General features: G+C 43.3%; 1 protein-coding gene across 3 annotated transcripts in view; it reads right to left on the bottom strand.

Moving 5' to 3' along the window:
• The window catches only part of BBS9 (Bardet-Biedl syndrome 9), a 58,201-nt gene that overhangs the window by 12,106 nt on the left and 18,167 nt on the right, over window positions 1-27,928 (bottom strand). Inside the window, exons 9-20 of one of the 3 annotated variants that reach the window (XM_061554566.1) lie at window positions 27,145-27,331; window positions 25,958-26,087; window positions 22,214-22,395; window positions 19,990-20,066; window positions 17,983-18,036; window positions 16,558-16,660; window positions 15,938-16,042; window positions 14,365-14,379; window positions 10,446-10,586; window positions 5,005-5,100; window positions 3,356-3,528; window positions 1,474-1,626 (exon numbers count right to left, since the gene is read on the bottom strand). In XM_061554566.1, coding sequence (XP_061410550.1) covers window positions 1,474-1,626; window positions 3,356-3,528; window positions 5,005-5,100; window positions 10,446-10,586; window positions 14,365-14,379; window positions 15,938-16,042; window positions 16,558-16,660; window positions 17,983-18,036; window positions 19,990-20,066; window positions 22,214-22,395; window positions 25,958-26,087; window positions 27,145-27,331 — 1,416 coding nt within the window. The remainder of the gene's footprint in view (window positions 1-1,473; window positions 1,627-3,355; window positions 3,529-5,004; window positions 5,101-10,445; window positions 10,587-14,364; window positions 14,380-15,937; window positions 16,043-16,557; window positions 16,661-17,982; window positions 18,037-19,989; window positions 20,067-22,213; window positions 22,396-25,957; window positions 26,088-27,144; window positions 27,332-27,928) is intronic. The other 2 variants (XM_061554567.1, XM_061554568.1) reach the window with 2 other exon arrangements.

Genomic DNA, 27,928 nt, shown 5'->3' with positions numbered 1-27,928 from the left:
GACTACGTTCAACCAAAACACAATAACCAACTTGTTTAATTTAGCTTGGCCTAGCCCAATGACGGATTTAAAAGGCATGAATATTGATAGCTGGCTTGTTCTCGTGGCGTCAGAGAGTTTATTTTCTCAAGTGAGATCCTACAGGGCCTGTTTTACAGGGTCGACCTGGTCAAAACTGCCATAAAAGAAAAAATATTTCAAAGAAAATGGAATAAAAGTGACATCTATTCATTAGGATGCTTTATTTACAAATTCATTTTTCATTTAACAATTTTTTTATCACGTCCACTGGGTGGACTTCCTACGCAAATGGTTCACAGTGGTGCTGTGAGTCACGTGACATTAACTATCTTGTTATTCTCTCTTGGAGTGTTTTTAAAGCCCCGTTTCTCTCTCTCTCTCGCAGTTTACTTAAGAGATCCAACCGATATTAAAACGCCCCACTCGGTGCTAAATGTGCAACACTCATGAAGCAGAACATCTCCGAGTGCGCCTTGTATAAATGGGGCCAGCCGTGATGCAAGGGCTCCCGCAGTCTGTCTGTGTTGTCTTAATCAGGCAGGGGAATGATGGCAATGGTCACTAAATAGAGACAGATAACATGAACAGGAAGTACCCATGGCTCTCTGCGGGATTCTTTAAAACTGGCAAAACTAAAAGGTCGAGGCAGGGTATGAAAAAACACCAACAGCATTGCCAGCGAGTCTGAATAAAGAGTAACTGAAATAACATTTATTCAAATGTATAAACTCAACACTTTTGTCAGTGACACTGCCTTAAAAAGAAAACGTATATAATAGTTCAGATTTTGGGGTAGTTTGAATAAGCGTACATTCAAACGTGCACTTCGTCAAACTGAGCCCCGCTAAGTGAAGTAAGCAGTGTCAGCAATGATGCACAATCGAACAGTTCATTCCGCATACTGCTGTATCAAATATTACATTGTAAATATTTAGTTAACTGCTATGACTGCTGTACTGAGTGTAAATGTATTGTGTTCGGTGTGAGTTATATGGCGATTCAAGTGAAACGTACTTATTGTGCAACTCTTTAATTATTTACAAAATGCCCAACATTCCCAAGAACCAGAAATGCTCTCTTCATTAGTTTGGCTTCGAGAGATTTAAACGTAAAGAAAATACCTCCCTCGTCATTGCAGGACAATGTGGCAACGGCTTGACAAGTATGTATATGTGTGCATGTGTGGAGCGGAGCACTCCCCTGGCAGGCAAGTGGGGAAGGACAAGGTAGGCAGGGCAGCACAACAGGTAGTGTGGAGCTGACCCCCCACGGAGAGCTGTCCTACGCTCATCCCCTCTGGCAGCTGCTCCAGTCAACGCAGTTGACCACTCGGTCCAGTTATCGAAGTTAATCACTTGCTCCAGTCAACGCAGTTGACCACTCGGTCCCACAGCGAATCAAGTGAGGCGTGGTTTTGCGCAAGGGGCTGGGCCCATGGGGCCACGTTCCCACCTGCTGGTAGGTTCCCTCTAGAATGGAGTCCAGGTTCTGGAGGGGCGATGGCGTCTTGTCCTTGAACCTGGTGAGCAGCCGTCGCTGGACGGCACGGAACTGCACTGCCCGCTCGCTCAGCATCTCCCGGTACTTCTCCGCATCTGCACGAACCTGCATGTAGGCACACAGCAAGTAGGGGGGTAAACGTTACACATTTGTTCACATTGAAGCACACGTGGCAAAGACAAACATCGCTTATTTTATCCTTGGAGTGTAAAATGGCAACCTACATACTGTTTGTTGCCTATTTACCCATTTCCTTCCAATTATATTGCAAGTGTGCTCTTGGCATCACGTCATGAGACAGTGAGTAAAGCACCACCGTGTGGCAGGGAGTGACCGCAAAGGACCATGCCACGGAAATCCATCTGAAGTGGCTTCAATAGCATCTTTATCCACACGACAGGCTCTTGTTTTAAAAATATGGAACGTTTCAATCACACGGAAATGTTTAATTCCGATTTGCGGAACAACCGAATTAAGCGAACGCACACATGTAATGCACCGTGGAGTTTTCGGTGACTGGATTGATGGAATCGATTGAGTACAACACGGCTGAATGAGGGGTTGGTGGCCACCGAGATTCAAGCCCAGATTCTCAGCTGTGCCAGCTCCAGTGCCCAGAGCGACGCTGTATTCGGCCTGCGAGCCACCTGCCCACCGTGACTGTAGCTCTCTTCATTAACCGCTTGCTCAGCATAGATGATGAACTATTCAAAGCAGCCCAGTAAGTTGTATAATTTAAGTAGTCGATAATTAAGTATACTCTCGATTCAAAGATGTGACAAAAGTGGTCTAATTGGGGACAGTAATGGACACGTTGGCTATAGCTAAGGACAATATTCTGTTGACATTTCCGCTTGTTTTCCATATTAACCATTGTATTTATACTGTGGATCATCCACCTGTATTAGCTGGAATGAGGATTAAACTAAAACCAACACTAACGGAACTGAAAATGAAGACATTTTATATTGACAACTTAAAAGAGAACATCAAAGAGAAGTGCTGGATAGCGATTGGAGTAAGATGAATTGTCTCGAGGACGGCGTGGAGAAAGAATGGGATTACATCAAGAACGCATTTCGAGAAACAGCAAGGGGAAAAACCCTGTACGTCTCAGAAAGTGCCAGAGCTGAGCGATCGGAGGAAGCAAAACTCATCAGCCATGATCTATCCACTGCTGAATTGAGACCCCTTCCGCAAGCCGTCGCCAACCCCCACGGTTTCGCGATGCAACAATTCATCCCGCTCCTGCACACAAGCTGATTTCAACGCTCCATCTCCACGCGGGACACAGACACGTTCCCTCCACTGACTCCACTCCGTCGTTAGACTCGACCGCCGGACATCGTCTCTTCTCGTGGCGCCCCCTGCCCGAGCCCAATTTACTCTTCCTCACAGTCGACTGTGGGCGGTGACACGGCCCAGTGGGAGCGCGTTCGCCCCTTGTTGCAGGGGTTCATGGTTCCAATTCAGCGGCCGCCCTGAGTAATGCTGTGGGCGTCCGCTTCGACGTGGACGTTGAAGATCCCGCAATGTCATTCGCAAATAGTAAGCCATTGTGTGCCATCGTTATGGTCCAAATTTGAAAATATAAATCCGCAAGAGACTCTTTAAATATGCATGCCAGTCATCGCCCCTTCCTACGAAGGTTTGCAGGCCCTCCCCTATGCAATCTCTTAATATCAAGCAGATTCACGTAACTGGGATTTCATGATCATTCTGCAGAAGCCACAGCATTGTTGTGAACACTGTATTAAGGTTCCGGTAGCGGTTGCTTCGTTTCTGCAACGGTGCAATGCGCATTGGACAGAGGGCGGCAGAGGGAGAGACTCACATCAAAGTGTTGGTCCAGCAGCTCAAAGTATTCCTGCAGCGGGAGGGGCCCCATGAAGCTGCACCTGAAGTCGGCGGTGCCGAGCTTCCGGAAGTGGCTCTCCAAGCGTCGCACCAGGTCGCTCGTCACCAGCCACAGCTCGTCCAGCTGGTCGCACTGCACGCGGTAGCGCTCTGCCCAATAGACACATCACCGCCAATCGCCACCCAGAGTGCCTTCAGTAGCGTCTTCATCCACACGAGAGACACCGCTAACATACCTTTGCGTGTCAACCGAATGGAAAAATTTCATTCCGATTCGTGCAATCAACCAAATTAGATACAACGCAAATGTAATATAATGGTTTTGTTTGTGCAGTTATCGGTGACCCCGGCTGAGACCATTGATGCATTAAACTTGAAAAACAGGCTTCGTAAAGGGTGGTGGCGACCGAGATTCTCAGCTGTGCCAGCTCAAGTGTTGTGACGCCGTATTAGGCGGCTGAGCCAGCAGCCCACATTACCCGAGCATTCTTGGTTAACCGTTTGCTCGGCACAGCTGAGAAATGTTCAGTGAATTCACTTGACACACTGTATGAAAGTACCATCTTTCACGCAGCAGCAGTAGCAGGGTCCTTTGTTTAATCAGGAGATGGAAATAGAGGCACGTTGAGACACATGAAACATTACCTGTTTGGTAACGGTCACCTGGGTTACAATTGATAAATTCGAATTATTAAACAATATATGTAAAAATAATCAACAAATCTAGATTATATTTAACAATAATGTTATGAAATTCAAACAGAGCAGGGGGATCTTGAGAGTGTTACAAGATCAAGGATTCCTTGGGATCGTAGGACTGAACCAAGGTCCCCCCCTCTGCTCATCGACGGGACAGTAATAGAGCGTTGATTGATGCATTAATTACCCATTACGATTATCACCTGTATCTGCCATCAACCATTGTTACTTGAATGCATTTACTTTTTTTGCTCACTTCAAATTTGCAACACTTTGTTTGACTCAGTGGGAGTCAGCTGGGAACGTCGCAGTTCGGCAGCATAGCTTACGGACCGTTTCACGCGACAAGAGGAGCAATTGTCTTATCTGTGACACCATCTCCTGGCTTCATCTCAAATAACAGGAGTTGTAAATTATAAAAAAAAGATTTGACATGAAGCGAAATAGCAACAACAACAAAAACAGTTTACTGGCGGCTAATTGCCATAAGCACTTTTGCGGTTTCAAAGCAACAAAAATGTTGTAGGAGAGTCTTCTACGAGAAATAAAAGTGCTTCAATGCCGTCAAAAACAATATCAAATCCAGTATGACTTATGGCTGTACTTTTACACCCACACAACACAAATACTTTATAATGGAACATCTAACAACAGAGCAATAACAATTCACAAAGAGATAATGCTTCTTCTTGGTTCTTTCGGTAAAGTCACGTAGAAGGGAAGTAATAAAATAATAAAAATAAAACATAATAAAACAATTCTCACGACCGTTTCGGCTACAACGCAAGCAGCCGTCTTCAGATAATGCTTGACAAAAATACCGGTACCACTTTATCAGGAATCAAAACACATGGCCAGGGATATTGTGAGTGCCGACCTCGGGTAGGCTGTCGGTGTCCAATGGGAACGCCTGCCAAGCGTACTCACGGGATGTTTTAGAAGCCAGGACGGTCACCCTAGAGCCCCGCAGCAACTGAAATCCAAGTGCGTTCACTTGGCCTTCTTCAGACTGCTGTAGGAAATCTGTGCACAGAAGTGACATGCATTACATGAATGACACGTTCTCCATACACTGTACGAGTTGAAATATGTATTGAAAAACATAGATGAAAAATTTCGATGACATAGCGATTGACTACATTTACTCACATCAGCAATCTGAAATCGACGTATGCAACGTGTATGCTCAATTGCTCATGAAAGCTGAACTGTTTTGTTGAAAGTGTAAATGCCATGGCCAAATTAAATGAATAATCCTGTAAAAAAACACAATCCATCTCCTTAATAATAAGGAGGTGCATGATAATTATTTTCATATTTATTGTTAATGATTCATTGTCTTTATAGAATTACTGTAAATGCATAGAAATTGAACTGTTGCTAACTTAAAATCCTTTTATTGAAAAGGGCAATAATATCTGACATGCATATGTTTTATAATGCTGCCACTCATACCAGGCAGCTGAAAACGGCATCATGCCTATAATTACCTTTGGATGATACATTCAACCTGTTCCCTTTCAATGAGAAGCCAGCTCCAACTACGCTCTGACGGTGAATGCATTTACAGGCAAGTTATTGGGATTACTGAAGTTGGGTATTTAATCGGGACTCGTAGTGCACTGACTACGTAGCCACCACGTGGAGTGGCGCTACTGCAAACCAGTACAGTTACTGCTGTCATTTGCTTTGGTTGTTTTATTTCCATTTTACTTTTCATTAACATTTTTTTAATTCAGGAAAGCCTCACGAAATCTCATTGCTCTCTATCAGGAGGGTCTTGCCAAGTAAAAATAATTCAAATTTTAAGCAATGTTAGTGTTTTGGGTTTTTTATTGTCATTTATTACAAAGTGAAAATAAATGTTGTAGCTTCTGTAGACGAATCATTGAATCGCTGTAACACTGTAACATTAAGGCGCGTGATTTTGAGCCCTAAGCAATATGATTTCAAGGAGTGACTTCAAGGCAAGCCCAGCCCGACATTGTGAGTTGAAAGAGACTGCACGTGGGAGGGCCTACCAACCTGTGCAGGACTGGAGGGGTAAGTGACCTTGTGGTCAGGAAGGATGGTTTGTTAGCTACTGAGTATTATTGGAACACTAGTTAATCATTCTGTCAGTTAACCTTTCCATGAGAAATACCAAAAACCTCGTGCTTATTCAATAACGCGCAAAGGGAATTCGCAACACGTGATACATCACAACACATTTGAGCAAGGATGGATTTTCAAATATGCAAACCAACATTTTTACTTAAAATTATAACAAATGTACATTTTTATTCTAACTCCAATTTTAACCGAATCTAGTAGGAGCATTTTAGTCCAATAAATAACCATCTATAAATGTAGAGATGATTTACAATTATAATGACACCGTAAAAAGCATATCTAAACAGCAGGCTCTCAAAATCTTCTACATTTATAAGGCAGTTTCACCAGATGATGCATCACAAGGTGAGTCCTTGCTCCAGGCTATTGTAATCGAAGATCAATATGTGCAGTGTTATATGAGCAAGGAATTAAATGTTCTTTACTTGCGATAAATCGAGCTCTGAACACAACTGTGCACAGTGGCTACACCTTGTAAAACTTCTCAACAACAAACAAAATCGCTGCTTTTTGCGTCTCGTTTGTTGTTGTCCTTCCCCCGCACACCTCCGATGAGCACAGCTGGCTACATACGGTGCGAAAGAAATTCAACGAAAACTGGTAAAGCGTTCCACGATCTCTGATGGGGGTGATGCGAGGCGAGCGGCAAAACGCCGACACGCGTGGGGAGCGTGCCCCCTGGGAGCTCCCGCTTCGTCTTCACGAGGCACGACAACACGCGGCTTTCGGTTACGGCGGGGTTGCTCTCCTGAGCGAGGTGATGAGACACGTGGGCTAAAGTACATTTTACGTTGGCAAACAGCACTTCTATTTGCATGTTAACATTCAAAAAGTGCACTTATAAAAAGTGGTGTAAAATAGCAGTAAGTGCGGTCACGGCAGCACAGTAAGTGGACCGAAATTACCTCATGTGTTTGAAATGTCAGCGGTAAGTGGAACTCAACATCAAACGCCGTGATATAGAGCAAGACCGAGGCCACCATAAGATAATGTGACGCTTTGCCGCACCTTAAATGCTCCATGGCGCACGGTGATATAAAGCAGACAAACATTTAGTGGGGCCTCCCCTTATACTCTCCGCCCAGTTTAGACCAATAGGTCATTGTTTATTTCGCCTACTCTGGCCGGTACTTTGCTCCAACGACAACGAGCACAGTAGTAGACTCGGTGGCCGGGGAATTCCTCGCGTACTCGTCTGTCCTTCTGTGCATCTGTCTCTCGTCACCACAATAACCCGAAAGCCGACAAAACCAAGTAACCTATAATTTATCGCTCACCACAACTCAAAAGTGGCTCAACCTAATGACCTAAAATTTACAGTTATCTTGTTCAAATGATGATCTTTTCTACGTTTGGTCTGAACCTTTCCCACAAGATCAGTTTACAAACCAGCGCAGCCTATCCCCATGGCATGAACGAGGAAGTGGGGCCTCTGTGCACTGCCACTCCGCCACTATTTTTGTTCTTTATTTGTCATACGTCTAAAAAGGTCCACGGCCTATTAAAGCCATCAAGTCATTGTAGGCTTACAACTGTTTATATTGTAAGCAGTTAGATACTTTTTTCTTGAAAGTTTTTATTAGTTTTTTTAAAATCTATAAACCCAACACACGCAGCGAGCGCGTGCGCAGGTATACAGGTGGGAGCGGCGAGGCTCTCCGATTGAATGCGCGCTGGGATGGCGCTCATTACCACTTGTGGCAATGAACCAGCAAGGAGAAATTCCACTCTGTCATGGTGGGGGCCGCCTCTCCATAACCCATTTATATTTGCCAATGAAGCAGAGTAGAAATGCAGGCTTCTAATTTTTGCAAATTACTATTCATGCACTGTGTTCTGTTTGCTGCAAACTAATATTCAACAACAATAACTGACAGCTGTTTGTCAATTCACAGTTGGATGAAGGCTGCCCCATGCTGTGTTGGTCACTGGGGGTTGTTGCCCCCCCCCCTCCCCCCAATCTAGAATCTGGACAGTCCAGGTTGGTGAAGGGCGGTTCGGGACTGGTTCAGACATTGCTGGGCACTGATATTTGCCATGTCCAGGAATCGAACCGAGGTCACGGGTTTTATAGCTCAGTGCACCATTCACTGTGTCCATCACTGGCTCGAGGATACATCCTACACGTGCATAAATGCTGCAGGTTCACAGTACACATCATTAGAATTCTCGCACTATTTATTTTTCTTGTCAGTCGATTAAAAACCAGTAATACGACAATATGAACGTTTTACACTCGTCACAGTTTTGTTGGCAACAGTTCCCTAAGCAGGGGCAGAGTCTTACGTGCAGTTGGTTCCTAACAACCGAAGAATGTTGCCATGCAATGCGTGCAGGAGCGAGGGAGACGGTGTGGAATGAGTCGAGCCGTGGCCACTGCGGGCAACTTGACTGTTACCGCTCATAACGTAACGTCTGGGCTGGCTCGTGCACAACAACAACTGCAGCAGCAGCACATCGTGAGCGTAGGGCGAGGTGAAATAAGCTAACGTTGCTGAAATGCCAAAGAGATACTTTCAGTGATTGGCATTCCTTAGAGGCACCTAGAACAGCGGTTCACAGCCCGCGGTGCGCATACCCCTGGGGGTACACGTGACTTCTCTAGGGGGTACGTGAGCAAATTCACGTCACTGCGGTGGCCACCTGGGGTATGGTGCTGCTGTGCGCTCGCATTTCTACAGCTGCGTACTTATCAGCTGTATCGAACTTGGTGAGCCTGCGCAATTGGACGCCTGGGTCACCCACGTGCTCGGCTACAAGTGCATTCTCTCATTGATCACTTTGATCAAATTTAGTTGTTTTACAAACAAACTCATTCTACGACCCCCTCGAAAACCCACGAAACATTCGACGCCCGGCGAACCTCGGCCTTCGCGCTCTGCTCCACGGTGACAGCCTGCGACTCCGCTTCCACTCACAGGAGGGATTTTTAAACTGTTCTTAAAGCAGAGAGATTGACTAAATTGTTATTCATTATTAACTAAATATCTTAGGTCTTAATTTTGTGTAAACGCAATTCAAATTGCTATATATCTACAGTAATTGTACTATATCCACAGCACAACTTATCGTACTGGTAGGGGTACACAGACAGGTGATGGGTGTGGGAGGGGAGTAGGCGACACACACTGCCTGAAGGGCTTCAGAGGAGTCACATGCTGCAGTGCCTCTGATCACAGCCAGCACTTCACAGAAACACTTTTGCTTGAGGGAAGGCTGCAGCTGAACCACGGCACAATTGCGTGCGTTGGGGGAATATTTGCGGAGGTGTAATTCGTGAAGCAGATAAATAGTAGTAACACATTTCAAACGTTAAGTTGCTAGAAATGCATTTAATGATGTGGGAATTAATAGTAAGGCGGTACACTGACAGCACTGTCTGTAGCTTTCATCAGCGACAGGCAAAGGGCTGTAGCTTGGGAGGGGATGCAAGTCGGTTTTTAAGTCTCAAATGGCACAAACAGGTGGCGTAATTCAGACGTGATTTGCACCAACCCTGAAAATCCCGAGGAGGGTGCTAGGGGCCACTCCCACGAACAGTGAAACCTTCACAACACAACAGTGCATCACAACGACTACAGCACATTTCATTTGCGATACAAAGTTACCATACTTAATATATATAATGTATGCTCACCACAGAAAAGTTCCTGACTTCCACTTTGAGATTCAATCAGTAACTAATGAAGCACCTTTCACTAAAGATGTGTTTGGAATTACCAAAAATTGTTGCATTCATATCCATAAATTATACCAATCAAATTGGAAGTGTAACTTGCTAGAAAAGCATTTTAAAAAATGTATTCAGCATGCAATTTGAATTAAGGAATTACAATAAGATGCATCTATGCCTATCAGCAGATCTTTAAATGCTTCGCAGGCAGTGATCAACAATAGTTTACCAAAGATGGCACTTAGGCACTTAGCATTAAACTTACCCCAGAAGAAGTTCACATCTTTTTACAACAATACAAAGCATTATTGTTAGTAACAATGATTTACAGTTAAATTCACTGCTGGATGAAGAATCTCCTTTGCCATATCTGTCATGGGCCTTATCTGACCGTACTTCACCATGCCCGTTTTCAAGGTTTGTTATTGCAAGGGAGAATGCATCATTCACCAGCAATATGAAAAACTGCAGTTAGTGGGCTTGGACTCCCGTTGTACCCTAGAACGAACGCAATAAGAGGAGAGTAGATAGTCAACTGCGCTTCTGCGGAGCTCCACTTTCCCCGGACAGTGAGCCCACCCACCTGGGAAGAGGGCCGCCAGACTGACGGGTGGCTTGTTGGTGTCGATTGTGAGCTTGTGCTGAGCGCTCTTGGCCGGAGAAGCCGCGTGGCACGCGAGGACCAGCGGGAGTGTGAACGCGCTCTTCACCACTCGTGGCACTCCTAGAAAGGAACGCAAGGCCTCAGCGAGGGGCTTGCACGAGGTTTGGATTTAAGCTTTGATTTCCCGTTCTTTCAAAGCTCCGGACAGACACCGCTGGCCAAACAAAAATGACGAGGTAATTGGCAAGCGGTTTAGAAAGACGGCCAAGTGTAAGAAGAGAACATCTCAAGAGAATACCTGCCAGGAAGATTGCCAGGACGGCAACAACAGAAATCGCCCTGTACACCCCAACACCAAAGTCATCCCATGATGATGAGGACACTTTTCTGCACAGCTGTCTCCTCCTTCACTCTACTGGGGAGACCACCTGGTGCTATGATATTTAACAGTGAAATCAAGTTATAATGTCCCTCACAAAAAACATACGTTTTTGAATGACGTGTTTTGGTAAAAAAAATACCAGGAAGATTCAATGCTTAAGTAACTAAAATTAACGTGGAAATTGCAAAGTCCTGGTACATATTTTTACCTTCCACTATCAACGTATATAAAGGGCTTCTTTTCTCACTCGTTATTTTCCAGAACGTTGATAAGCTGGCTGCTAAGAAGTAGGGATTATTGGCATAAGGCACTACCACTAGAGGTACAAGGTATCCCGACCCATAATAATCCTCTATGATTGTACCCATATTTAAGTGCTTTTCGATAACACTGTGTAACATATATTGTTTTTGTTCCTGGTTAGTAAGTGTTATTTCCTAATTGCTTATGCCTCAAAAGTACAGAAAATGGTTATTTTCCCCCACAAACTTTGCTTTTGTGACCGGGACAGTGATATTAGAAATTTACCTATTTTCAATGAGAAAATGGGCGAATTTGTGTCTTTTCGTTCAAACAAAGCCAGAACATATGAATCAAAATTAACATTTATTTATACTAAAGTAATACTAAAATTACTACAAAAGATTTAGACACCAAGGCGCACGACCACAGGCGGTACTGGCCACAGCGGACCGAGTTCTCTGTGTGGAGGAACAATCTCGACAAACTACTCACTTCTAAATCTTTTGTAGTCACTTTTGTATGAATACTAAAGTAAAATTAGAAACGGCGACGTGGCCAGGTCAAAATGATCCCGTCTGGTACCCCCTTAGTGCTGATAAGATGTCTGCGGCGGCGGCGGTAAATATCGTACTCGTCATTACAAGAGGTTACTGCATTGAATATCTTGGCTCCACATTAAATAGTGAGGGTACAACAGCCAGATGAAGTCCACAACATTTCGAGCCACTGAAAAATTCTCAACACGATATCATGAGACAAGAACATGCACATTAACTCCTGCATGCATTGTATTTTCTAATTTCCTCTATAGGAGATTGGATAAAATTGCTACGGGTCTCTTACACTGAATATAAAATCAATGGTGATGCGTGTGCAGTATTCTCATGCGAAATTGTGAAAAATTACAGCCTTGTGATCAATTAAAGAGAAGTAAGCTATTGTGATTCATGCCACGTGATGACCTTGTCCCTTTAACCTTGTCCACGTAATATTGCAAGGCCCAGTTGATGACGGTAGGAGGCACATGAAGATACAGAAACAATTGGCAAGGACGATACGTAGAGTGAACACAGTTGCCTCTCAGCAGTCTGATGGTTGCTGCCAAGGACGACGCTAAATGGAGGATCACTTATCAGCAATGGTCCCCCAGTGGACGACTCTGCTCAAGGGAATTATGATTGTGATTCTGTCTGTAAAGACTTTCTCGTTGGACTGTGGTATGCCTTTGAACTTTTTAGCATTCATGCCTTGGGGTTATGTATACACTGCACTGTTATGTATATCATTAGGTACAGCATTGCTATTTTATAATTAAATACAGCACTTTGAATCACAACCATTATTCAGTGGTTGAAAACACAATATATCACAAACATGCAGTATAATTATTTGACTACTGCACATTTTTTACAACGAAGTATGCAAGGATACTGAAAAGTAATTCCAAACAAGCTTCTAATCAAAGCTAGCACGGGAGAAAAATGCATAAAGTGTGTGAATCCATGCATAGAAAGTGTACACTGATACATATGGAATAAATTCCGGGGTTTGGAAGATTAATATAATTGACACTGAATAACTTCTGTTTTCTTATACACATTTTTGGAGAGGTTTCGACCTAACAAAATGCTCACTTAACATGCAAAGATAAAGTATTAATAAATAGAGCATGTGCGACATTGCTCCAGCCAGTGGATGCCAAATGAGAGTGGTTTTCAAGCCAACTTCCTGACAAGCTGCAGAAGTACTCGCATGCATGATGCATCAATGTTTGGCTCTGTACTTGGCAAGCTTGGTTATGCGCACGCAGCTAAAGTACAACAAATTTGGACAAATCTTTAGCACTTACTTGACTTAGTGTACCGAGCTAATAAAACGTTCTTCGTCTTCAACTCAAAATTGTGGAATCTGCAGGGCATTGCCTGCACAGTAATGAAATCCATTACACTTACAGCCCTTGTTGGAAGAACTGCGCAGCAGATTTTCTTTTGCAACTAAACAGGGCCGCACATGTGTTTACCAAATTTTGCATGGGACATTCGAGCATGCTATCAAGCCCATCCGGCAGATTTACATATACCATTTGGCAATGTGATCATCTACGGTATAAAGACACACTATTTGTTGAGATTCTACACGAGGTCTGTCATGTGAATTACATTTGTTCACATTTCATGGTGTGGAGAACAGTGTGGGGAGAGGGGATGACATAGAGGGGGTTCTTCAAATAATGAGTTAAACGGACAATTTAAAATAGTGAGTGAAATTTAACTAACTACTCACGAAGTCAAAGGGTAAAAGGTTTTATGATGGTTAACAATGATTAACTAAACACCTTTTTGACAACCTGCAACGTGATGACAAGGCCGTGCCATGGCCGAGTGGCAGTACGTCCGCCACTTATTGCAGAATTTCAGTGGACGTTTAAGATCCTGTGACGCCATTCAAAAACAGTAGGCCCTTGCGTGCTGGTGTCATGGTTCAAATATACCAAGTTTGAAAATTAAGGGACTGGCTATGTACACACTTGTACACTTATGTCGATATAATAACATAGAAGCTGCTGTGATAACAATATCTCACCACATACAGTCAATGTTCCAGGAGTGAAGTTCTAATATTTAAATGGTGCCAAAACGCATCACTAAAGTTCTCAGACTTATCCCTCTCAGGCTGTTGGGATAGCCACATTTTCTCAAATCTTTGAGTCGGTCGTAAACATCTAAATGGCCACACAATCAGTTATTTTGAGCCGCTGGTCTGGTTAAGGTTGATAGTTTTTGGTACATGTAATGCACATCTATGTGTGATGTTAAAACTACAAGGAGAGTGTTTGAAACCTCATAATTTAACTCCCGATTTTGGGGTGTATCACCACCAATCACTTTTCCTAACATGAGTGGGAAAAGATTACAATATCATTTAAAAATTCCTCAGTCTAGAGAGCACACTGGACAAAAAACACATTCTCTGACGTGTAAGCTGCTACACGGATCGCGGTGTAACTTTGGTGACCTCAGCCCCGACAGCTGTCTGAGTGGGGAAGACGCATGCAGAATTAGTCCTCAACAAGATCACGTGCAGTGAAGGAAGCAAGCCATGGCTAATCCCTGGATCTGCTGACCAATGTTCCGTGGTTGCCACTGAATTAGGCTGCGATTTTCACGGACACAGCTGTGCTCTCTATCAAGGGTACCGAAAAAACCTAAGAATATGCGTGGGCTCAATCGCAAAGGCCAGCAGAGCTCGATGTTATCAGTGTGAAGGGCTTACCTGTTGGGTTCCGCTCTGAGTTTGCAGGCAAAGAGAAGGAAATACATGTCAGACGTGTGTCAAGCACCATTGCTCACAATCAGCTTTGGTCGAGATATTTTGGGGTTTGTTGTTTCATCCTCCTATTATGTCATTAAAGTTTTAATTTCTGACAAAAAAGATCGGAATTTACCCGCATTGTTCTCACACATAATAGCCATCCAAACCACCGGGAATGCGCCCGATGTCATTAAATCTTGTAAGCTAAACCAGATTTGTGGAGAAGTCCAACTGTTTAGTTCCTCATATAGAGGCGTAGATGTGGTGACCACGCTTCTGTGCTCTTGCGCACAAATCTGGCTGTCGCCTGATGAAGCGAGTTGTAATTACTGGCGAAACGTCATACTCAGTTTGTAAATGTTGTGGCTTTGCTCTCCAACACACCGGTTAGTGCTGTACTAGTGACAAATTGGCACGTTCTGTTTACGTGACAACCCTTACTAGTTGGCTGTGTCGGGTGGTGGCAGGTTTTAACGACACATGTATATATTTAGGCGATCTAACCCAAAAAACCTCTATTATGGATTAGATCGGTCGCGAAAGCCTACGTGTTAAACTGGAAGATCCATTTTGAAAAACAAACTCGAGAAATAAATGGTGACTGTATTAGCCGTATCAGATTCGCAAATGGAAAAGTCATAACAGCTGATGGTTATTAATTGTCGAAAATTACCGAATAAATTAACAGGGAAGACTGCAGTGGGGATAAAGATAACATGAGCAAAACAAAAACAAAACGCATATTTGAAGGACACCACTGGGAAAATACAACGATGTTGATGCGGGGCAACTGCTGAAGGCAGACCAGGGTCAATGTGCGGAGGTAAGCGAGAGCAAAATTACAATTGATATCGAAAAACAATACACAGAGGCTCTGAACTCAGAAGCTTACCCAATTAAGGACACTCCTACTCTATGGGCCATGTGAATGCATGCAATAGGATTATCTTAAACGAGAGGCTGACTGCACAATTATGGCAAAGATTACACGATGGTGGGTTTAACGACATATACATTTACGCGATCTAACCCCAAAAAAACCTCTACTATGGATAATATTGGTCGCGAAAGCCTACGTGTTACACTGATTGCAATACAATTCTACAAGAAATGGTCTTTGGAACAATATAAAGTGGTCTATGAACTGGCCGTCATGATACACTATGCCTGATGAAGCCAATATACTCACTGACCTATTACAGAGATATGAGGGCGTTTATTGAAACCAACACAATGGATAAGAGACAATGAACAACGCAACAATGTTTGTAGACTTCTATCGATAATTTCAAATCCGACCAAACTAACGTTTTAACAGAGGTAGCATTCATCCCATTTCATGTAAACATGCAGATCGCGGTATCAGATATCCCAAGGTCACAAAGAAAGCGTGGACAGATGCACGGCCGGATGTTGTAGATGCACAGGGCGGATCACGATGGTACAACCCGCTCGTTGTCGCAGCCACGAGCTGCCCCCCCCCCGCCGCCGCCGCCCTGGCTGCGTGTGCCGGGCTCCGCGTCACCGTGCGCACCTGTGGGCGTGCTGTAGTGCACCACCACCTCGCCCTGCAGCTCCGCCGGGGGGTGCGGCTGCTTCAGGAACACCGACACGGTGGCCGCGGTCGGCCTCCCGGCTTCTGCGGCGCGATCACGGCACACGCATGCAAGGGGAGCTCGCCACCCGTCATCACATCCCCCCCACCCCCCGCGCACTTTTTGTGAACTTTTTTGGTTTTTAGATTTCCTGTGAAGCATCTGCTGGAGATTAGGCTGTGTTTAGACGCTCTGTAACTGTAAATATTATTGTATAAAAAAACAAAGACCTTAATGCATTCAAGATGATGCCTGCCTTCATCCAGCAGTAGATAACTAATGGTTGATGATGATGACGATATGAGGAATATCCAAAACTACTGCCTGCTATCCTTGTTTATCAACAAACATTCCATTACACTGATAATCATGAATGGAAATGTTATAAATATTGTGAACGTTTGTCAGACATGTCGGAGCCCTCGTCTCGCATGGCAGCGCTAGATGGGAGCGATGCGATGTAAGGCAGTGGTATTGATGAGTGTGCCGAGTTATTAGTTCAGTCCATTGTAAACGGATATTGAGAAGGGTGTAATGTGAGCGAGACATCCTGTGGTACCTAGAGTGTAGTATGTGAACATATCCCTGGTCACGGATAGGGGCTCTCGGACAGACACCATCACCTTCACACTCTGCAGGATGCGTCTGCTCTGCACGGTTATCTGCAGGACAAGCGATGGCGTGTGAGCTCACGAGCGCCACGGCCTATCAAACGAGTGGTCATGCAACACGGCACATCAACGGCGTGTCTGGCAGCTCGAATAGCCGCTGCTCCCACAAAGCATACCACTTGTGCAGGTCTATCTAACAATGTTCACCTGTCCGTCCACAATGACGAAGTGAGTGTCTGAGTACGGGCTACGCTCTGATCCATATTCTTAGTCACGGCTCACCTCAGGCTTGGCTCTGGCTCAAGTGCATTATTATTACAAAGTAAACTTAACCCAAACCCCAGAAAAGGCTGTAAGCATTTCTGGGACCATGCTTAGAGCGGGCTCAAGTTAAACATGGCTTTGAGAATCCCGAGCATGGTCCCCAGCTATGCTCGGGATTTCCATGAGCTGAACCTGGGCCAAACCATGGCTCAGTTGCTTTCTTGTCCACTGAGAGCAACTGGGCAGCTCCAGCCTGAGCTGAGCAGCTCCATCCTGAGCTGAACCGCTCCAGCCTGAGCTGAGCTGCTCCATCCTGAGCTGAGCACCTCCATCCTGAGCTGAGCAGCTCCATCCTGAGCTGAACCGCTCCATCCTGAGCTGAGCTGCTCCATCCTGAGCTGAGCCGCTGTTCGAGGCCAAGCCAGTGCTGAACCCGTGACTGGGCATAGGGCCCCTAGTGTTTGGGTTTTAGGTTGAATTAACTTTAGAATGATGCACAAAACAAAAGTATTGGGTCACATATCATTTTGGCAAGTTTTATTCCATTAAGTTAAACACATTATAAGTTATTCTTTTAATAACATAACAAATAAACATTTGCTTTTGTTATTGTTATATTAGATTTAGGAAGCATATCAGTTCTGTATAGCTATCTCAAGATAATTCCCAAGTGAGTTTGAGACAAATTCCACTAAAGTTGAACGATTAAACCCAAAATCACGCCAATATCACCGAGTGTGGCACATGTTTTCTAAGATTGTGATAGCTTTCGCAGTGCTGAGTGTCAATCAGCTTAAATCCAATCCACAGATGCCAACGGCATTTCATCACTGCTTTGCAATTATAGGCCTCTAACAGTCAAGTTAGGTACTGTATGTTATACATTATAGATGGTTCACATCATAGGCATTGGAACACTGATTATAATTAGCAACTGAAATAAATGTAAATAAACAAACGAAACTTAAAACTTCAGCAACGCACTAACATATGGAATGGCTCTTGGTGAATTTTTTTTACGCAGATACAACTGTTACAAAAGATCTTAGCTTAACTGTTAAAGTAAACCACATTTTTCTACATGCAAGATAAGTTTTCCGATGACCTACCTTAACGCTGATGGATGGCACAGACTCTCCACTTATGTCTATCCCAGATGCTACCTAGAGGCAGGATTTATTGAAAACAGGTGTTAATTTTTGGACAGATAATATTCCAAACAGTACAAGAACACTACCAATTTGGATAAAGACAATAAACAGTTCTGCAGACATCCAAGCATTGAGACAATTATCTTCTTAAAGATGAAATAAGTTGATATTAAGGGAAGGAATTGTTAAAAGGAATACAAATGCAATTTAGTTATTTTTTAAAGTTACTTTACTTCAAGCAGACGTTACTTAAACCCTAATTATAGCAAATTATCATACTCACGACCTATAAACAATCTGTTGAGTAAGTCCATTACGTAATCACACACATTCATTTCCACATGTTATGGAAGATCTGTAATTTGGGAGCGTCATTCCTTTGTTGCATCTCTACGTGAAGTGTCTCTCTCCTAGCTAGAGACTAGAATGCAAAGGGGCTGCAGTCGTTCACATTTGAGAATGTAACTTTTCACAGGAATAGCACGGTTATGATACAATCAGTGGTTAGATGGCAGCGATAATAAAATACAGCTCCGTGGCAGATTTTAGCTGGACCTGCTTGCAAAGCTAACTTTTACTTGACTATTTGGAAAAGTCTGCCTTGCACAGAGAAAGGAAAATCAGGTACCATTGACACATATTGTATTCTACAGATAGGGGACAATTTCTCCACAAGAAGCAATGTTGAAACAGCAAGACAAATTGATGGTAATATTCAAGTTACAGTATTTGTTGCGAGCACCCAGTTGTTTTAATTTCCTGTTGCTTGAAAAATTGAGCGGCAGAAGTGGCAATGGCCATGGGGAAGGGGCCAAACAAAAATGCTGGTTTATGTACAGGTTTTATTGTTTGGCACCTCAACAAATCATAAAATGCAGGCCTTTGTGGGCTGACAAAACATTTAAAGTACCTCCACTGACCAGATAGGTGGAATGAAAAGCAGAAGAGAAGACAATTGCATGAAGCAATGTGTTTTTGAGCAACCAACCGTGTATTGGGAACATAAATGATCATGCACATCCGTGTCTCTCTTTGAGTATGGTTTATGGTAAAAAAAAATATTTTATAATGTTCCTTTTTGGCCGTACATTACGTTTCCAAAATACCCCGGAGTGCATCACATATATAGAGAATGCACAGTGCAACAAGAAAATGCGATTTGCTTGGTTTAAATATTAACCCACAGCATCTGTTGAGACCAACGTGGCAGATCAGCATTTAGAAACTAACAGATTTATTCTAGAATCGTACTTCCTGGCTATGATGCAAGAAGCCAACATAAATGTTTTATAATTAATCTATGACAGTCTATTGTGGGTTCCATAAAATTGATAACACATCAAGAATAGCCTGTCAGGAGACTAAACTTATTGACTGAGATGCAATGAGTTTCCATTTGGCATAGATACATGTTAAGGTTATATGGATGCTTTACTGTGCTGCTGTAAGAAGTAATCACACCAGAAGTAGACATATAAGAGGGTGACAGAGAGTGTGGTTTACCCAAATTTAATTCATCCAGTCTCTTGCCTGGATGTCCCACATAGGACAGCTGGACCATAGTAACATTACAAGTTTGGGATGTAGGAGCTTTGAGGATATCAACTTAAAATGCACTCTTATAAAGAGCGGTTTTGGAGATTATTACTTTGCCCAATCTCTTGCTGCTTCAAGCGTATGTCAGACAGCATAGCCACACCACCTAAGGTATGTGTTTATCAACGCCAATATGTTTACTTGTGTTGTGCCTTCCTTTAACGTACGTTAACTGAAAACAAATTTATGTTTACTGGCTTGTTACACCACAAAGGATACCTCATGAGGTGATACCATATAAATTCTGACTACACACAAGGGGGTGAATATGTTTTAGTTAAAGACAAAAGAGGACGTGATAGTAGCACTCATCCTTAGTATGACAGTGAATCTACAAGCATTGACAAAACGTGATGAGGTTATACTCACAGACGCGCTGTCGAGAGAAGAGGACACAGCAATTGTGACTGTCAGGTCATCGTCCTTATCTTTGGCAGGCAAGATGTCTACGCACGGAGCACGGCACCCAGAAAGCAACAGATTAGCTTTACATTGATTATGAGGAGTGACATCTGATATTGTTATGACTATGCTGTCTTCGAGGACTCGCTGATGACTTTTAATTCAAAGCTTCTCTTGATTCTTAGCAGAAACATTTCCAAATGAGGTCAGTAAGGGGAAGAAGCTTTTTCCCACAAAACATTGCCAGAAAAAGGCCTCATGGTTTTATCTGATGAATGCATTCTTAGATTTGGTAACTGTTAAAAAAACAAAGACAACCATTGTTGTCTACAGTAACTGGCTATGTAGAACCGCAGCTCATTATCCTTAAACATGTGGTTTAGACTCGGCGCTCCATGGAATGGTAACCCAGGATTTTGCACTGCGGATTCAATTGGAGTTAAACCAATGAGCTATACACTCACATCACTTTATTATTCTTGGCTACCTACAGATATCGGACTTTCATGAAAAAGCTCAAATCTATGTATGTGAATTAATATATCAGAATCAGAATATTTATACTCGAGGAATCCAATGAGCTATAAAGCTCTTTTTCATTCAATTACCATAGTTAATTTTTTTATTGACAAAAAGCCTGTTAAACAATGACTTTCATTGTACAGGTCAATGTGTCTATTGTAGAGTGACACGACTGGTTTTAAAATTGCACAGTAGAGCTTTACAATCTATCTTACACCGTTTGTGACATTTGGTCACTAAATGCTGGAGGATTGTGCAGCGTTAGGTAAGTTGTTATGGCTACGATAAATGGAAACGCTTATCTATGTTCGGGGTTTTCCACTGACGAGGTCAAAGAAACTTCCTTCAACATCAAGTTTTAAACGTTTAGAGATTGCAGCGCATCAACAAATATGCAGCCTTCATATTTGGACAAACGACCATACCGGCTTATTCTGCTACGTAACTTCCCACTTGCTCTTTGTCAAGCACACAGGTTTCCTGGTGGAGTATTTCCATTTGGAATAAAAATTTCCTCCACACGGAATACCAACGACTCACCACCACGTGTTTCACTGACAAAGAATATTTAACGTCCATTGATGATGTGCTACACTCAAGTAGAATTTCAAACGCCTTCAAAAACTTCAATTGCTCTGACATTCAGTGCAGTACGCATGGCCACTACAATGGTCAAATACTATTTACACGGTTAGTCATGAAAAAACACTACCTTATGGTAAAAAAATATATATATGTCAAAATATGGACAATAGTTTCACGTGATGGAACTTCATCAGATCAGAGAAGTGGAAAATAAAACATAATATTAAGTGGTTCCTTGAAAAGACTGATATTAAGGGAAAACACAGCAGGAATATGAGTAGGCTTACGTTATTCAACATATTAGGAACGAATCCAACTTAAAAAAAGGTTAGCAAAACTATTTAAATACAAGATAGTAGGGTATGATAACATGTCAGTATGGTGCATTCTGGGACTGCACACCAACTGTGTAAACAATTCATATTTGTGAAACGCACGTGGACTCCACTGTATAAATAAGCGTACCCCCTTGGGAAACGACGGTAAATTACGGCCAGCCTCCGCTACTGTGCCACAGTCAACTCAGTGATCGATGTTTCATTCGACGTTCCCCTGGAGGCCACGTCAAGTTGGGTTAGAGTTTCACAGAGGACGCCCACGAGAGACATTCACGTTAAACACCGGTTGCTGTAAACTATTTCTACGCAACTCTATGGGTGGTGAGGGTGGACACTCTGGTGTCTGTGTAACAACGGTCGCTCTGCAGATGGTCCACTTGTCCCCAGACCACTTACTCATTCATGTGGTTCGTCGTGAGAGACGTGCCTATTTTCGATTAATAAAAAAAACACTCTTTTGCAACTAAATATGTTTGATGAACCATACCTGCTTGAAGATTAACACACATTCTTCTTTTGATACTGTACTGGCAGTGGTGCCAAAGCACAAATAACAAAAGACTGGACACATTTGTCAATAATACTGCTATAGAAAGTAAAAATATATACATGTAAAATAGGCTATGAATAAGGGTCATTGCTCAAAATGTCGTGTATTATATAATTTTTTTGTTACCTGCTTGATGTTGCAAACACGCATTGAGTGTCGTGTGAAAGCAGGAAGCTTGCGAGCGACTGTGCACCACCTTTAGTCCTGGTGGCTTCGCGGATCAGCTTGGTGAGCTCCCTCATCTCGGCGTCGGTCTGCGTGTAGTTGAGGTCTCGGGCCTCCACGCGCGGCGCCTGGAAGAGCGAGGGGTCCGTGCCCAGGTAGGAGCACTGCAGCTGCCCCTCGGCACTCAGGGTCACCAGGATCCCACGAAGGTCCCTGAGCCACACACACGCGGTCCACACACGCACACACACACGGTCCACACACGCACACGCGGTCCACACACACGCACACGCGGTCCATACACACACACGGTCCACACACGCACACACGGTCCACCCACACACGCACACGAGGTCCACACATGCACACCAGGTCCACACACACACACACGAGGTCCACACACACGCACACGCATAGGTCCACATGCACACACGGTTCGCGTGCACAGCATCAATACAACACACACGCCATGACCACACACGGTCCACACGCACACCGTGCCGCATTGCACTACAGCCAACTCAAACACCTTTGCCATTTGTTTCTCTGCAAGTTGCAACACATTTTTTTTTATACCAAGAACATTACAAGAAAGTGAACATTTACAAATGTGTCCAGAATCTGTGCACATTTAAAATACAGAAAACAATATAATAATATCGTAAAGGACACATGATAGGACATAGTTTAGCTTGCATAGTGTTTCTAACTTAATAGCTGGTATTCTATTACAAATGTTAATTTGTGATTAATATATTTTTTTATACGATGATGGTTTATGTTTAAATACGTGCTTGTCTACAAGTCAACTGTGCCAGAAAAAAAACATGTTATCTGCTACACCATCAATTCGACTGGCATTGCAACAATATGTGAAATATCTTGTGTAAACAGCTGTCACTGAGTAATTCATCAACTGGAGATGCATGCATTTGGATCTTATCATTTATGTAACAGTTTCTGAATGCTGGACCTGCAGGTTGCCCTTCCTGTTTTGATTCACTTTGCACAATAACAGGACACGGCTCTATGTACACACAACACACACCAGCTACAGGAATGTACCCACGCACAATGGGGTGACTGATTATCAGGGCTCCACGAAAAGGTTCAGACACACCGATCGACTTCCTTTAACAAGCACGTTCAGGTTTCCAGGTGGAAATGTAACCTCGTGAAAATGTGATGCAAGTATTTGAATTAAGAATTCATTTCACAGCCTACCCACAGCTATTAAGGTTTACTGGCATGTTCACACCTTTGCTAGAATAAGCATCAGCATGGGCCAGCCCAGATACACCTAAAAGATAGATCTTTACCACGATATATAACGTGTGTTTCCATGTGCTAGCAATTCCTAGCACCCATAGAGGGGGTATCAAAGTCAAGGTCTGCTATTTACCTATAGTTATGTTTCTCAGTCAAACACAGAAAGACAAACACTTTGCTGTCCACAAAGTGTGTATATGAAGAGTAGTCGCTTTAGATTTACATGAAAATATGAACCAGAACTTTGCCTCAGAAGTTATTGGCCAATAAAGTGTGATTTTGTGACTGAAGTAGATATGTAATATATAGTCCAATCCTGACTGACCAAACTTCAATATTCTGGAATTTGAACTTGGCTGGACTTTGCCTGGAAAATAAAGAAAAAATTTTTTTTGTTCAAGCCAAAGATCCTCTCCATGTGTAGACAATTCTAAACTCCCCCCAGCCCAACTCTCCTAGCACAGACCAACCCCACGCAGCCCTCACGGATAGGATGGCGACCAACTACACAGGGTATAGTGTCGTGGTCTGATATACAGTAAGTCATGTACTGTGATTTCACGTTTAGTGACCTTTAAGTGGTCACTTTATTTTACTGAACCAAGGCGAGAACTCGAGACACAAGGGATAAGTGTCATTTGCAAGAGCGATCGGCGTCACGAAATTACAAAAGCCAAACAAATAAAATAAAGAACTTGATGAATAATATAGAAATTAGAGCAAAAATAACTGTGTCCATTTAGGCGAGTTTAGATTCAACCATTTACTCTTATTCATGTATAATGTTAGGTAGGATTTATATATAGTTCTTGTATTTATTTAGAATTTTAGGTATGGTTTACAGGGTGTAATTGATTTAACTGTTTATTTTTAAACGTAATCCAACTTACCTGGAGATTCGGCTAAGTGGACAAGATCTCCCCCTATTACAGAGTTTTCAAGTATTCTGAAATAAATATTTCAGTGTCAAATGTTTAAAGTATGCCAGCAATCAAAGGTTAAACCAATGGGTCAAGAAGCTGACATTGAAATGCACCGGCTGAGTTGCACTTTTCAAATAAAAGATAATAAACTGCCAAAGTAAATAGTTTTGACTTAAACATTTCAAGAAAATAAACTACCTCCACGAATTGTATTTTTATTTTGCAGGGTTTCAAGAGATAAATCAAATTATCTCATTAAACGTAACTGGCTTGGTCAAAACTATTGTACTGTGTTTGTGTTCGATCCACTGCACAATATGGGTTGAATACGATGATGAGCACGTGGAAATGTTGCGATGCATTTCCCACGTGTCTTTAAAGCATGTATAATATTACCACTGCCGGGATGTGTAACATTGAGATGTGGCTTCAGGTATCATAGTTTTCTTTTATCTTACTTGCACACTGGCACTGTGTACAATCCAGGTACAATCTCTGTAAACGTGAACAACATTTTTAGAGAGGGAGCAGGGACACAAGCAGATGAAGGATAGACTCTGAAGGTTGAGAAGCTGTCATCTGGGCTATGTCCTGTTGTACGTTGATACTCACGTTTGAATACAAATATCCAAAACCTGGCCACTTAGCAGGAATAGAAAGATACTAAGATGATTTATTCTAGATTTGAAGATGATTTATGTTACCATACTTTACCAAAGCGTTTCAAATGCAAGGCAATATGATAAATGAACATTTACATCGTGTATTGAAGGTATTATTATTTTGTAAACACAAGTGGGAATCCCACTTTTAACGCTACCGTCGTATATAAGGTGTATTATAAATTAAATTTGTATGATGATGATGATGGACAGTTGCATCTTAAGATAAGGGATACGTTTCATTTGCCAGAGAGGTGGCAGTGGTGGCTTGAGGTGGCCTTCATCCAGCAGTGGAATGATGGTGGCTGATATGACAATGGGTAACAGAGACAGATGATGATAAGAGATGTGGCAGGGATGGATGATGCACGTGACATTGCATGATAACGATGATGAAGTTTCTGAAAATTCTTATTTGTTTTTTTAATGAGCGCCCTGCACACCAGGGACTTCTAAGACTGTGTTGCACCCAATAAGGAACTTGCATCACACTTCATCCCACACAACTGATAGGGCACCCCCAGTGGTAGCTATCCCAGTGTGGCACAAGGTGACTCAGCACCTGGACTGCAGGCAGACATTATTCTGCCAATATTGCACAATGATTGCTGTTTAATCAAAATTTTGTAATTTCCGGGTCAGTTTCTAACTTGGCAAATTTAGACCGTGACGTGTACACAATGGCCTTCTCATCTGGAATGACGTTAGAGGGTTCTTTAACGTCCATTGCGAAGCAGACGGAACGTATCATTTTTATGGTTAATACACCCACAGTAATAACCAGGTCGGCCTACCGGATTTGAACCGCGAATCTCTGCAACAAGCGGCAAGCGGGCTGCCGCTGGGTCACGTCACTGGCCCTGATCGCAACGCTTGCCGTCGCTTCTGCTTCCGCTGTGTACTGATGGAAAGGGCACTCACTGAAAGGTCGCGATGCGCACCGCAACAGGCACATGGGGCAGCTGGGCGGCCCAGCGTAGCCGGTTATCTTGGTACACGAGCAGCGATCTGCTGTGGGTTCCCACCACCGAATGCACAGTCCCCTCGCTCACTATACAGACACACGCACAGTGACCAAGCACCACCACACAGACGCTGTCTTCATCATGCCGTCGTAACAGACCGTTGTAATAGCGACACCACACTAACACTGTTAGTGGCATCATCCAGGTTTAGAGCAGCAACCCCCACAATGGCAAAAAACCACATTCAAAGGAATGGCCAACAATGCTTTTTTTAAGTACAATCTCTTTCTTGCGTTTGCTATCAAAGGTCAATATCCAAATCACTCAACCACTTCATCACCAATTCAATTTAATGAGCCTTTTGGCTCCACCTTTTATCCATCGTAAGCAACAGTCTGCGACAATGTGGAGGGACGGCTGTCTGCTGAGCAGCTACGCAGTTGCACGTCACCGGACAAACCAAGACGGTACCACATCAGAATGCCAAGACACGCATAGCCACACAGCAGTCCCAAATCGAGAATACTGATCACATATAACTACTCTTTAAAAATTTTAATGTTAAAATCTAATGGACATTTTAAAGAAATGCTGCTATACCTTAAGCTGTTCACACAAATCCACACACGTGATTCCTTTCAGACGCAGCTGAATAGGATTTAGTAAAACAATAAACCAAAGCAACACTGAGCACGTTGAATGGCAATGCATCTTTCGGTTAAGGATCTCTAAAGATATATCCTATACATCAAAATAAACTTACTTGTAGAAACATGCACTGACATGTGAGGCTTTCTGAACGTATGTTGCATGTTATTGTTAACGTCAAGCAGTGTGAGAATTTAAAACATAATCAAATAGCACAGCTGGTTTATTTTAACACACCGATGGGTACTGATAGCGTACTACACAGCTCTTTCTGCTTTCCTATGCCACCACGTATGCTCAACGCTCCACTCGTAGATTAAATTCGCAGACTCAACCTAACGTAAGACGTTAGCGCCATACCGCAACTCAGCCGAGAGCACCACGGCTTTACTCCAAACGTACGCGGCCACTCGTGGGACGTACGCCGTGCTCGTTCCACGCGCAGCACAACTGGCACATTGACAAAAAATAAAAGAGAAGCATCTGCGCGCTCACCAGAGGCGTAGGGAAGGATGCAACTGGGATTGTACTCCAGCTTCTTCATGAACCGCAGCTGCCGGCCATTCTCCTTGAGGCAGTAAACGTTCCTCTCTCCCAGGACGAATATGGACGGCGGTGCTTGGGAGAACGCAGCGACCTGCACGTCCAGGGCCTGCTCTCCGATGTTGAGCGACCAGTCCGCCTGGAGCACCGCTCGCGGGACGGGGAAAAAAACACGCGCCCTCCACCTGCTGACCCCAGGCAAAATCTACACCAGGCCCGAGATTCGCAGCGACGTCGGAAACCTCCCTCGTTGATTTTCACGAAGCCGAATTCAGCCGCTCGTTTAAGCCGAGGAGCAACGTTGCAAGCAGAGCTTCACTTATTCTGCCTCCCTGTTGACGATAACGGGAACGTGTATGATCGTAAATAGAGCGCAGATAGGTACAGGAGGTTTCCAGGGTGGGTGTCTGTACAGCTGAGGGGTAGAGTCATAGCAGATAGTCAAGTGTGTAGCAGGAAATGTGTCGGGGGAAATGTGATTTTCCTGATGCACACTTGGACACTCTCCCATCAAATTGCATCATGTAAACCAGTGACACTTTAATAACATCAATACGGTGACTTTGAATTTAATCTGCATTACAAGTGATGCACATTAATCATGCACCAATGTGCACTAAACAGGTCTGTTGGAATCATTTACAAATTAGTTCCATGACATCTTCCGGGGTAATTCTCAGACATGAGGTGGTGTACTGCTCACTAGGAGAGTTCCGAATAGATTCCCTTTGCTACA

This window comes from Lethenteron reissneri, chromosome 20, assembly GCF_015708825.2.
Source record: "Lethenteron reissneri isolate LAM-NWPU_2019-01 chromosome 20, ASM1570882v1, whole genome shotgun sequence".
Taxonomy (NCBI): domain Eukaryota; kingdom Metazoa; phylum Chordata; class Hyperoartia; order Petromyzontiformes; family Petromyzontidae; genus Lethenteron; species Lethenteron reissneri.
The sequence above is the reverse complement of the archived record's forward strand: the minus strand, read 5'-3'. Positions and strand labels throughout refer to the sequence as shown.